The sequence below is a fragment of the Sycon ciliatum genome, chromosome 7 (assembly GCF_964019385.1).
Source record: "Sycon ciliatum chromosome 7, ocSycCili1.1, whole genome shotgun sequence".
NCBI classification, from domain to species: domain Eukaryota; kingdom Metazoa; phylum Porifera; class Calcarea; order Leucosolenida; family Sycettidae; genus Sycon; species Sycon ciliatum.
In genome coordinates, this window is record NC_088649.1 from 30944943 (window position 1) to 30959245 (window position 14303).

The 14303-nt window shown below is 48.0% G+C and overlaps 1 protein-coding gene across 1 annotated transcript in view; it reads right to left on the minus strand.

Moving 5' to 3' along the window:
- Positions 1-5325: 5325 nt before the first annotated feature.
- LOC135820660 (LIM domain kinase 1-like) overlaps positions 5326-14303 on the minus strand; it is a 15028-nt gene continuing 6050 nt past the window's right edge. Inside the window, exons 6-13 of the mRNA XM_065333683.1 lie at positions 12973-13016; positions 12620-12679; positions 11301-11431; positions 10548-10606; positions 8891-8946; positions 8270-8320; positions 7087-7193; positions 5326-5755 (exon numbers count right to left, since the gene is read on the minus strand). Coding sequence (XP_065189755.1) covers positions 5584-5755; positions 7087-7193; positions 8270-8320; positions 8891-8946; positions 10548-10606; positions 11301-11431; positions 12620-12679; positions 12973-13016 — 680 coding nt within the window. The 3' untranslated portion in view covers positions 5326-5583. The remainder of the gene's footprint in view (positions 5756-7086; positions 7194-8269; positions 8321-8890; positions 8947-10547; positions 10607-11300; positions 11432-12619; positions 12680-12972; positions 13017-14303) is intronic.

Genomic DNA, 14303 nt, shown 5'->3' on the forward strand with positions numbered 1-14303 from the left:
TATTCCTGGGTGCTCTCGTGTTCGCCAGTAGTCGCACTCCCTTCCTTACTGGCGTCCATCGTTTAAAGAAGGCTTGCTTGTGGCGTTCCTCCCTCCTTCTGCACAGAATCTGGCAATATGGCCGGGTTTCCTGCAGGTGAAACACAGCCTTGAACGACCCTCTGGCTCCCTGGTTTCTCTCCCACCGGATGACGGTGTTGGTTGGCTTGACCAGGGTCCAGGCTGGCGCCTCTGATGCCCTGGTGCGCGCACTGCCTTGGCGTAGCTTGCTTGGGCTAGCCGCATCGACTGGTCTGCTGAGACCGCAGCTCGTATGGCTTGGGCCAAATGTTGCGGATGCTCCCTAAGTACCTCACCGCTTAGGCCCTGAGCCAGCCCACGCGTGAACAAGATAGCTCTGGAGTGGTCATCAAGCTCGGGAACTTGTAAGCTAAGCCGCGAAAATTTGTTGATGTATTAGTCAAGAGTCTCATCTTGGTGAAGAGCGAATAAGTCGATGCGCGCCTGTTCCCTGTCATAAACCGGGCCGTACACTTCTCCCAGCTTGCTCTTCAGGTCTGGCCAGTCGGAAAACAGCGTGTTTGCCTCCTGAGAGGCGATAAACCAAAGACGAGCGTTGCCCTCCAGAAAACTCGCCGCGTAGCTCAAGCGCTCCTCCGCGTTGTCCAGCTGCAGGGACTTCATGGCGAGTTCGATGGCGAAGGCCCACTCCTTGAACTCTCTTGTATCTCCACGAAACACAGGCGGAGACTTAACATGGCGCATGCGTGGCCTCTCTCCGCTGGGAGCTTGAGCACGTCTTGGCGTTTGATCTGATCCATCGCACTGACCGAGTGCGATAAGGTGATTCAGACGCTTCTGAATCTCGAATATACCGTAGGCGACTAATGCGGCCACTGCGCATAGCCCGAACATGACGAAAAGAAAAACCATCCTCTTGCTACCAGTGTAACAGTCCAACTAACTTCAGTAGTCATTCTTGGAATAAGCAATGATCCTTGCCATAATGCATTCTTATATACATGAACAAGCAATGATGGACATAACACCTAACAGCAGCAGCGTGATAATAGCAGGTGATAAGTGTATCCTATTCCTAGTGTTAGTAGTAACAGTGAATCTGTTACATCATCCGCAAACTGCAGAACTGTGGAACTGTTGACGCATGAGGGAAGACCACGGACATAGAGGCTGAATAGGATAGGTCCCAAAACAGACCCCTGCGGAACACCCTGCGTACATGGCACGCGTAGCAGGCCCTCTGGTGCAATGAGCTGCTGCGTTCGATCACTCAGGTAGCTTTTAAACCATGCCAGAGCCGAGTCACCAATCCCACAATCAAATAACTCATTCAACAGCAACTGGTGATTGACGCTGTCAAACGCTTTCCTGACATCAGCGAGCACTACGCCAACAACCTTCCCATTATCCAAATCTTTCATCCAGCTATCAATTGCAGCAGCCAGGGCCTCCTCACACGAGTGATATCGTCTGTATGCAAATTGCTGGGGTGGAATAATGTCGGGATTCTCTCTCAGAAGAAGGCTTTAAAATTGGTTGTACACGTGCTTCTCGAGGACTTTGCTAGCGATCGGTAAAAGTGAAACAGGTCGGTAGTTTCGCGGTTCAGAGCGGTCCCCGCCCTTGAAAAGTGCTCTCACGGATGCATGCTTGAAAAGCGCAGGAAACTTACTCTCCTCAATAGATGCCCTGAGAAGAGCACACAGGGAACCTGCCATCACTTCATGACATTTCTTGAAAAGGATCGGAGGCAACCCGTCTGCTCCGGGAGCTTTATGTGCATTGAGATTACGAAGGATCTTTACAACGTCGTAGGCTGCGAGATAGCCAACATAGAAGTCTGGCGATGGGGACCAGATGGGCAGTGAAGGTGTGTCCGAATGGGGTCTGAAACAGTTTGTGCAAATGTGCGGGAGATACCAATGTGATCAGTCCCTCCTAAAGTGTCCTTGGTATGTCTGTGAAGCAGGCCATTGAGTAACTGCCATTGGCCCCTGAATTGATAGGGGGAAATTCACAGCCCTAGGACTCAAAACTGTTCATGGAGTTATGACGCTGCAGGATGCAGCGCCCGGATTACGTCCCGGTGTAACGTTAATCTTACAGCATGATCGCGTTCCAAAGAGCACGAGAGGCCAGGACTGCACAGCCCCTACTACTACAGTGCTTTTCAAAAATGAGCCAGAGGACGCTAAAATATGACCACAGACCAAAAATTCGATTTTCAGTTTTTTGTTCAAAAATGATCTAAAACACCTAATGTTCACTGTCTGAAAGTTTTGGATTGATCGGACATGTCTAAGTGTTGCTACAATGGTATTATGCAGCACTGTTGAAATGGTGAAATTCTATGTACAGCAATGGGATTGTCATTTTTGCACACAATTAATATGCCCCTTGGTTCATCCTTTCCGGGTCAGTTCCTCTGTCCAGAATCTTATAGCATGAGCTGACAGGTACTCAGCCACATCCAAAATACCAAGTTGTCTATAGGCAGCTGAGCTGGGTGTCCGAAATACCTCCTGTTTGGAGCACCACTGGAGAACCGCCAGCGAAAACACGGTCAACATCTGTAGATGGCCGAAGAAGTTGGCACTCCATGTCCTCTCCATCACACTCCACCTGTACTTTCAGATATACAGTATACACTGCTGCACACAGTTTTCCTCGACATACTAGACGTCGCACTCATATTCCCCACACCAAAGCCCATCTGCACACGGTTTTCTCCACTCGCCAGAGAGTACTGCTTTCGCTGCATACTGCTCATGCTAGCGATGTTCCGCATAAGGGTACTCAAATTATCGACTTGAGCAAGTTGAGGGAGCAGCAGAGCCCATTGATTGTTTTTGCACTTGCAACCAATACTGGCATTGTCCCGGATATGTGCAGCGATGTCCATTCTGGCCAAATCATCGGCCGACTCACCTCCCAAGTCAGTGTCGATGCCAATCGCTTGCCAGGTTGTCATCAGAGTAGAATTCCTCGTCACTGCAGATCGTGGGACTACCAGCATCAATTCTTTTTACGCTCGATGAAAGTGTCGCCCTCAAATGACTCGTCGCTGTAGCCATCATCGTCTTCCTTCTGTTTCCGACCCGAATCCTCAAAATATTTTATCCTGCGCATGGAGTGCGATGATGTCGTCTTCTTCCGCTCCGCAGTACATTACTACTACTAGGCTCTTCTGTCGATACATCGATGACGATCAGTTTTAGGCGACTCAGCGCAACATGGAATACAAACTCAAACAAATAAACTTACTTGCAACAAAGAATTGCATCCGGAACAGTCCAGTCGACCGAGGAGAACAACAACAGCGACTCGCGTTGCACTGCACTTCGTATTTTTTGCCGCGGAATTCAATTCGAGATTATCTCGACTTTTTCAAAAAAAGCTGTGGTCATGTTTTAGCGCGCTCGGGCTCAAATATAGACGTGTGATTTCAAAAAAACTGTGAGGCCAGCATCTATACCACACAAAACCTGTGATCACTTTGTGCATATGAGAGTAATTGGGGGGGAAGGACCTGAGCAAAATTCCGAAAACAATTCCCAAAACGTTCCAGCCAAATTTGAAATATTTCAAAAATACCATGCGTCTATATTTTTTTCGAAATGGACTTTAACACACCACCGCCCAACATCTATAGGGTGCAGTGATTCTGATGTTCTGCTGTTCTCGAACCCAGCTGTTGCTAACACATGTGGTACTTTACAAAGTGTGTATATGTTGTATATACAATCCAGTACGGCGTGCGTCTAAGAACGTGCTAAGAGAACGCGGGCAGCTGGCAGCGCTGCTGGCCAAAAAATAAAGGTATATGAACGTCCCGTGGCGCCGGACTACTGGAAGATGACTGTCCGTCTTTGAATTAAAAGCCAGGGGCAACTCTGCAGCAGGAGGTCTGCCAGAAGGGGCTGTGCTAAAGAACAGAGCAGATCTGTTGGTTACGCGCAGCGGGAGCTATGCTAAAAAGCAGATCAAAGCCGTTTGGTTAAAGCACGCAGTCTAGAAGGGGAACACCACTACAAACACTACCATGACGTAAAACGGAACAGAACAAGAAAGCAAGCAAAACAACAAGCAGAGAAGAAGTATACCTAGACCAACGAATAACTGTTGTATCAAAAGCTCCGGGACGAACTGGATTGCTGCGCGGTTAGGCGAATAAGATGCACGGTTGAAATCGAAAAGTGTGATTAACCAAGACAGGGGAAGGAAAGCATGATGTTTTGTCCGGTAAAGCAAAGCATTTTGGTGAGGCGTCGCAGCCAGTGAAAAGTTCAGTTGAAAAAAAAGGGGAAAATGGCAAAGAAAAGTCGGAATCATGCAGCTCTAGAATACCGATATCCTACAGCTTTTGTCCCCTGGTGACAGTTTGACAGTTAAAGGCGCAGATAAGTTGGCAATGTGCTTGCGTTCTCAGGTGCATGTGTGTATATATGTGTGCACGTGAGAAGAGAGCGGGAGAGCAGGAGAGAGAGAGAGAGACCCATAGAGAGAGAGCGAGGGAGTGAGTGAGCGAGAAAGAGAGTGAGTGAGATTGAGCGATAGAGAGAGAGAGAGAGAGAGAGAGAGAGAGAGAGAGAGAGAGAGAGAGAGAGAGAGTGTGTGTGTGTGTGTGTGTGTGTGTGAGAGAGAGAGAGAGAGAGAGAGAGAGAGTGTGTGTGTGTGTGTGTGTGTATGTGTGAAAGAGAGGGAGCGAGTGAGTGAGAGAGCCCTGCTTGGTAACTTGGGGCATTGGTATCAACAGTAGATGCTTTTGAGGAATGCACGGTGCAAAAGCTTGCTCTGTACCTGAAGGATATACACAGCTAGTGAAGGACATGGTCTCCAGGAAAGTTCTTGGGTGCAGAAGTACGTGTTGACTCTGAAATGAATGCGGCATGGTCACGGTTAGTTTTGGGGCAATGATGTCGACTGATGGGATGAGAGAGGAGGGGGAGCGGGGTTATGGATACGCAGACCCACAACACACCGAAAACATCTACACATGCACACACACACACACACACACACACACACACACACACACACACACACACACACACACACACACACACACACACACACACACACACACACACACACACACACACACACACACACACACACACACACACACACACACACACACACACACACACACACACACACACACACACACACACACACACACACACACACACACACACACACACACACACACACACACACACACACACACACACACACACACACACACACACACACACACACATGACAAAGACACACACACACACACACATAACGAAGACATACACACACACACACATACACATACACACACACGCACACACACACATGCACACACATATGCTCACGCACTCTTAGCAGCAGCTGTCACAGCGCACCCAGCCACTCAGCATGCTGAGAACACATTGAGAGCCGACTGACAAGCTACTGAACGTGGATCACAAGGCATTGATTGCGCAGCAAGCGGAGCGCTAATATGTCATGTACCCAGCACAGTGCCCGTCTTGATGTCCATGCCCATGCACACCACCGAACCACCTTCCCTCAAAGCGACCTGGCTGTCTTCATCGACGCCCTGGACAGCGAGATGGAATGGTTGCTCTTGATGCGCCGACGGCCGGTGTAGAACTGCTTGAAGCTCTGCGTGAAGTCCATCTCAAACTGAATGGTATTGTACAGGTGATTCAGGTAGAGGCATGTCGAAGGAAACGGTGGCCTGCGTGAGGTATTGCAGCGACGATGATGACAATGGCGAACGGAACGATCACCGTGGTGAAGATCGTCACAGCGACAGCATTTGCAGCAGAAACACGAACAAAAACAAAAGAACATTAGAAGTGTATGTCACTGCGGCTTTTTTTATGAACGTGCACATGCCTACATAGAATGGAAGAGAACAACAACAACAACAACAACAACAACAACAACAACAACAACAACAACAACAACAACAACAACAACAACAACAACAACAACAACAACAACAACAACAACATCAAGAGGACATGGCTTATACTACGATGGTCAAGTATACCATGACTGCTGGGTCTTGTGGCTGGTGGGGAATTCCCTTTTGACTTTTGGTACATAATGCCCCTCTGACTGACGGGAAATTCCCTTTCTGACTGATGGGGAATTCCCTTTCTGACTGATGGGGAATTCACTCCTGACTGATAGGCAATTCACTTTCAACTGACGGGAAATTCTCACAGGCTCGTACTTCGGAAAGATGGGCAAAGAGAATAAAAGTCGGCGTGGAGACAAGAAACCTAATATGGATGAAAGTAAAATGAGCGCACTCATACCACGAGAACTCAGTGTGATGATTTCTGATGATAATCACATGAAAACGACGTTCACATCTTAAAATATTGTTCCATTGTTCTCGTGGTATGAGTGCGCTCACTTTGCTTTCATCGATATAAAGAGAATAAAGGCTTTAATTAATTTAATTAAAGCTCATCTAGCAGGAGGACTTCGAAGTAGTCACTGAGGAATTCAGGAGACGGACACTTTTCTGTTCAAGCGAATCGGTGTCCATTGGTTGTTGATTGGCTGTGCTTCTTTTCGATATTTGCCTACTTGTATCCGACTAGAATTATCAGCCCATTGTGTATATTTCTGACAATTGAGATCACTACACTAAGTCCTGCAGTCTGGACTAGATGTTTTAGTGATTGCCACGTGGACATACAGACAACTTTGTGCGTATAACGACACTCGGCGGGCATCAGAAAAGTGTCCTTATTTGCGAAGTGTCCTTATACCCGAAGTCTCATTATATGTATTACAGTTAGATTTAAAAAATATATATCTAATTGACCTTTCCACAATATTGTGTTGCATTGTCAAAAAAAATTGAACTTTTTTTGCGTAATTTTCTCTGGGCATGGAAATTCTGTCGTTATTCGCAGGTTGTCGTTATATCCGCAGTCGCTATTGGCAAAGTGACAGCACATCGACAGGAGAAGCACACAGGCATGAATTGAACACACAGACCGACAGCATCAGACTGGGTGGGAGGCGTGAGCAGACCTTTTCCCTCACCTATTCAGAGGATTAGTTTGGCAACACTCGAGTGCTACTTCGAAGAAGTGTTCAGGACAAGTGCCGAGCAAGTCGCGCCGAAATGTTTCCTCGTCCAGACCGAAATCCTGGCACAGGACACACAGTACGAACACACAACACACACAATGGTAGGATGTACGCGGCAGCACGTGCGTTCAAGTGCGCACAATGCACGCACGTACACGCACGCCCACATATCCCTACTCCCCCCCCCCCCCCGCACACACATGCACGCACGCACACACACGCGGACGCCGCCTCGGAATGTGCTTAAACACCCGTACAGATGCATACAACAACACTTGCACCCAAGTGCCCCCCCCCCCCCCCCCAAACACACACACACACACAAATGTAGGCATGGAAAGCACCATCACCCAACTGTATGTGCGGGCACATGCAGAGGTGCACAAGTTGAAGATAACCGGATCATCGCCCAACCACTCAGAGTCCGGAAAAGAACTTTGGACAAAGAGCAATGAAAACAGGCAGCATCATACCAAAGGTGTACTGCAGGGCAATCACTAATCACGCTCCTTTCGGTGTAACTTAAATTTCGCGAATTTCGCTAGAGAAACCAGGTACCGGTACCCAGATGATATCTAGATCACACCTAATGGTCACTATTAGGCATGCATGTGAAGGGAATGCAGGTCACCAAATTCGGCAGTACACCTGAAACCTGTCAGGCTCCCGACACCGGAATTTTAACCCTTTCAGCACGCATCACGTATATGTACGTGATGGTACATGTAACTGGCCCACGGATGACATATATATATATATATATATACGTGATGCGTACAGTGAAAATGAACGTACTCCCGAGACATCCGTGGTCGACGGATCTTATCCCTACGTGGACCAGTGACGTGCTGGATGAACGTCGACTGTTCTACGATAGTACTGACGGGCGCACGTGTGCCGCTATGCACGTGTGCCGCTATGCACGCGTACTAGTACATAGATGTCGCGTGCGAACATGCATTCCGCAGAAAAAATTGTGAGTGAATAGGACTACTTTTGGAAAATCACGAAAATCACTGGTTTTGGCTCCGCGGGTCAGTTGCACACCCTGGCCGTGCTGAAAGGGTTAATACATGTACACCTAAAAAACAACAAAACATGTTCTTCTGTAGAAGCTGCATTGCTGCCAACTCACAGGCAGAGAACGGGGCAGGTAGTCTGGATCAGCTGACACACGACCAATGATCTGCATACAGTGTAGGCGAATAGAACACACCAGAACACCAGAACACCAATTCATACACGACATTACACATCATTAGGCGTAGGTGGCATACGTGGTGACCAATGATCCGAATGGGGAGTAGGCAAATAGAACAGGACAGAATATCAATAGGACCATTCAAGATTGCGCAATGCCAACTATGGATTGCATGAGCGATGCATGTGAGTACGCTGGGATCAGGGATGCACTGTTCAACACCCCACACGACCATGCCCAGGTGGCTGTGTGGGGTGTTACGTGAGTACGCTGGTATCAGCAATGCACTGTTGAACATCCCACACGACCATGCCCAGGTGGCTGTGTGGGGTGTTATGTGAGTACGCTGGGATCAGCAATGCACTGTTCAACACCCCTCACAACCATGCCCAGGTGGCTGTGTGGGGTGTTCGCGGTAAAAATTACGTCATTGCGCAACAGGCTTATTCCAACACACCATTACACACCATCAGGTGTAGCTGGAATACATGGTGGCCAGTGATCTGAATACGGAGTAGGTGAATAAGACACGCAGGAAACCGGGGAGCGGCCTACCTCACACAGAATGATACCAAAGGAGAAGATATCAGCTCTCTGATCGTACGTCAACCCTGTATAGAGGCCATGCACACACACACGCACGCACGCACGCACACACACAGCATAGAACAGACACTGTTGTATGATTGGCGTCACTAGGTCACTGCTCCGACTAACTGCACACTCTAGTCACAGGACTCGGGCAATGCAAGTTGCTTTGTTGAAGTAGACTGAAAGCTTCAGACCCAGTCTCAAGTATATGCGGCTCTTTCAAAATGGTTAAAGACTATAATAAAGAGCCCTGCTTAAGAGAGCACCTGTCGTGAGAGACAACCCGTCTTTAGAGGCCAGCGTAGCTGTGTTTTAAAACTTAAAGAAGCAAACCACCTTATGTTGGTTGGTTGGTATATTTTATTTTACTTCGCCAGAATGAACAGGCATTGCTGCCTTCTTGCCTGGACAAGTGGATTGTCCAAGCTCTCACAAAAAGACGAAGAAATGTACCTCACCAAGCTTCAGCATCTATTTCTATTCACCCCCCAAAAAAAGGAGAGAGGCGAGCAGAAGTCTCCACACATACATGTATAGTGAAACCTGTAACTAAAGACCACCCCGGCTTGGGGCCAGGGAAAAGCGGTCTTTAGTGGCAGGTGGTCCTTAGCTAGAGGTTTGCACCGCACAACCACAATTAGAGTAAAACCTGTAACTAGCGACCACCCCTTGGGGCCAGGGAAAAGCGGTCTTTAGTGGCAGGTGGTCCTTAGTTAGAGGTTTGAGGTTTGTGGCGCACAACCATAATGAATGTGAGACCGTTCGTGCCTGGCGAAGTGGTCTGTAGTACCAGGCTGGTCGCTAGTCACGGTGGTCTTTAGTACCAGACTGGTCGCTAGTCACGGTGGTCTGTAGTACCAGGCTGGTCGCTAGTCACGGTGGTCTGTAGTACCAGGCTGGTCGCTAGTCACGGTGGTCTGTAGTACCAGGCTGGTCGCTAGTCACGGTGGTCTGTAGTACCAGGCTGGTCGCTAGTCACGGTGGTCTGTAGTACCAGGCTGGTCGCTAGTCACGGTGGTCTGTAGTACCAGGCTGGTCGCTAGTCACGGTGGTCTGTAGTACCAGGCTGGTCGCTAGTCACGGTGGTCTGTAGTACCAGGCTGGTCGCTAGTCACGGTGGTCTGTAGTAGCAGGCTGGTCGCTAGTCACGGTGGTCTTTGGTTACAGGGTTTACAGTACATGTACACGTTGATTGGTTGACAGTGTGTGACAAGGCGGGAGGACGCACTGTGTTCAAGACAGTGTGCTCCTGACTACAACCATCATCGGTTGGCAGAGCCCCGGTCTTGCGAGCACGCGTCCTCCGCCTTGTAACATGCTGTCAACCAATCAACATGTTATCCAAGCAAAGCAAGGCTTACCTAATACCATACATGTACATGTATCAAAAGATCTGTATTCAACAAGCCCATTGCGCATTGCCAAATATGGAAGGTATGAGTAATGCACGTGAGTACGCTGCGATCAGGAATGCACTGTTCAACACCCCAGACGACCATGCCCAGGTGGCTGTGTGTGGTACTGTGGGGTGTTCGCGGTACAAATTACGTCATTGCGCAAAGCGCTTAGCACCCAGAGGATGAGAGTTTTACATGCTGAGACAACATGGTCCGAGGCTCACCTTTCATCATCTCCGGTGCCATCCAGTATGCAGATCCGACGGCAGTACATAGCTGAGATCTTCATACAAACAAGCAGACAGACAGAGACATGCAGAGACATGCAGACACACGCACCTCAGACCTCAGACGTGCCCATCGCGGAAGCGATGATAGCGAACAGCTATGTTAGACATAGCAACTTGTGCTGGGATTACACCATCCAACAGCTTGCAAGGCTGATGAATTGACCACCACTATTTTCTAGCCTGGTATCCACCACACAGCTGATAGAAGTGGCTTTTTCTGGCCAGTGAATCCCTATTTTTCATTTTTCATTTTTTTTACACACTCACACCACGCCACATACTCCGGCATACACTGGCTGTTGGTAACCACCCAGGAGAATGAAAGAAGAGCTAGGAGTATGAGAAAGAGGAGAAAGACGCGTGTGACCATAATTGTCGGGAATCGAACCCGCAACCTATCGATTGGAAATCGCTGCACATACCACTGCACCATACGGGACACGCACACAGACACACACACGCACACAGACACACACACAGAAAACCACCAAGACAGACAGACAGACACACGTGCACGCGCGCACACACACACACGTACACAAACATTTAAATCACCACCAGTTCATTGAGGCAATCACTTCACTCGTGCTAAACCTGCACAGCTGGTGAACACAGCCACGGTTGACAACAACAAAGCAGTTGCAACAGGCCTCTACCCCAGACGACTGCAGCATTGACCCGACTTACGATCTCTCGACGCGATTCTTCTCCTGATGAGCCAGTCCAAAGTCTCCGACAACAACCGTGTCATCAAGTCGAATTAGACAATTGTTTGATGTCAGGTCACGATGGATGATCTTGTTCTTGTGAAGGTAATCCTAAAAAGGAACCAGCAACACAAAACAAGGACAATAACCATTGTTCCCAATTTTGACACCTTCTCTTTGATAATAGTAGCAATACAGTGGCAGAGGACAGGTGGAACATGGTCAAGTTCCTGGGTTCACCTGTCTAGTGTAAAATCCTTACATCACTATAACGAAGTGCTAAAAATCTTGATTGAGAAATGAGTTCGAGTTTGCAGAGTGAATGGGAAGAGAGCGAGTCTGCTCTGAAACCTGTTTTTCTATGAATGAAGCTACAGGAAGCCTTACCACTGCTACTATGCTAAAAATCTGTCGTTAACCCTTTGCATGCTGAGCCCCTTTTCTCCAATCCACTGGCTTTCCAGCCCACTGACTCTCTTGGTGGAGTATGCACTCACAGCTCCGAACAAAATTTATTCTCATTTCATTCCACCTTGATGGATTTTCATCATCCTGGGCTCGTTGCAAAGATCAGGACCAAGCGAATCCATCCTGGCAGCTCTCAGCTCCATAAACACATTAGGGCCACTTCCACGTCCTCTCCAAACTACTCCACCGTGCCTCAAAACGGCACAACAACTCAATTTCACATTCTTGTTCGGCGTCTTGCCCAAATTAAACCAATTTTCAAGATTCAAACTGCGCTGCAAGGCTGAGATCCAAGTGCTTCATTTGATGTCCATCACGCATCCGCCGTGCCAAAGGGAAATCCCCTGGCACGCTCCTCAACAAAAAGAAGTCATGAACAAAAATATTCGCGTTCCCTCTGGCCCCGTAATTTCCGTGTTCATCTTGTTGCCGCTCAATGAATTCATATCCTATCGCGAAGAACGTTATATCCCCGGAAAGATGAGGTTAAGACCTTTCCAACGGTGTATTGATTGTCGCGATGCGTTTATGTTTGACGAAGCTGCGACAGTTTGTACGCTGGTCTATGCACTGCGATATACCGCGCGAATTTGTTTGCGAATTAACTCGTACGTAGTGGATCGGGTCATGCATAAAGCGCGAGTTAACTCGTACTCAGCACGCAAAGTGTTAAAATAGAAAACGGTATACAGAAATCGATACATATACTGTTGCTAGTGACTTTAGCTTTTACAGTACCCGAAACAGAGCATAAACAATAGCTGGAAAAGCATTCAGCACGGCCAATGCTCAAGAACAGTGCCAGCTTGGGATATCTTTCTGAGCACTAACCATTCCAGTGGAGATGTCGGATGCAAAGCCGACTCGCAGAAGCCAGGATAACTCCTCCTCCTGGTCACCGGCAAACGCACACGCACACCATGCACACGTGCACACACACACACACACACACACACACACACACACACACACACACACACACATGTGTGCTCAACCGCCACAAGTGCACGCACAAACACAGAAAGCAGGCATGCCGTCACAACGACATCCCCAGCCTGCAAGAACAGAGCAACACTTGCTCAAACCATCTCAACTGGAGAGCAGAAATGAATGCCATGGAGACGGGGAAAGCAAGAGCAACAGAAGTTTAACCAGAGAGCAGCAGCAGCAGCTCCGGTTCTTACCTTGTTCTGTAGACGATCTGCGACAGTACCACCTCCCACATACTCTGCAAAGACAACAACAGACAGCACATTACAGGGTACCTCACTTCAAACTCTCCAACGACGGTTTCTTTGCTGCATAAGTTCACTTCACTTCCAAAACGAGAGAGCTTGGAAGCTCAGGGCCCTACGCTATGCTTTTTTGCCTTGATGACCTAGACAAAAAAAAAGCATAGGGATGTTATAAATTCTTTAAAAAAATCCTCTTTTTTTGAGACATAACCTGGGATTCGAACCCGCACTATCGCGCGCCCTGCATGCATCGCCCGATACATTTCGCATACATACTTAGGTTACGTTTGGTTGGTCACATTCCCAAATGGGAATCACTTGGAATCACTCGGAATCATTCTCGCCCGTTTGGTTGGTCAAAAAAGTGCGTTAGGTTGGTCACATTCCACATGATTCCAGAATGGGAATCGCTGAGAATGATTCTTTTTGGAGAATGGTCATTCCACCTCACATGCTGGAATGAGCATTCTCATTCCGGAATCAAAAATGATAATGGCTGCCACGAGCCAAACAATGTAGCAACAGGTTCAAGTGCCTCAAATCATGCCCTCAGAAGTACCATGACTCTCTCAAGGAAACTAGAGTCGGGTAAAAGAAAAGACAGCCGCCGTTCCACTACGACATCATGGAATTGTTATGTCAAGTGATTCCTAATTGATTCTGGCGCGTTAGTTTGGTCAGGTGATTCTTGCCGATTCCCATTCCAGAATGGTTGTCATTTACATTCCGAAAATGCCCAACCAAACGCAACCTAATTCTTCCAAGTTGTTTCACATTGTGATCTGACGGGAAAAAAGTATAGGATGTTAGAAATTTTTCAATACTCCTATTTTTTCAGGCATGTCCTGGGATTCGAACCCGCACTATCGCCCTACATGCATTCCCCCATACACTTCGCATTTATACCCATTCTTCCAAGTTGTTTCACATTGTGATCTTGCATTTGAAAGCCCTATTTGAATATGCATTGTGGCCAGCCATCTTTGATGGCACGGCACGGTAGGGGATAGGTACGGGACAGGTACGATCGAGGGTAATACGACACCGTCTCCCTACCGTACCGTACCATCAAACACAGCTGGCCACATACAGCTGCCCGCAATATTCAAATAGGGCTTTCAAACGCAAGATAATAACGTGAAGCAACTTGGAAGAATGGTTATGAATGCGAAGTGTATGGGGGGAATGCATGTAGGGCAATAGTGCGGGTTCGAATCCCAGGATATGCCTGAAAAAAAAAGAGAATTGAAAAATTTATAACATCCTATGCTTTTTGCCGT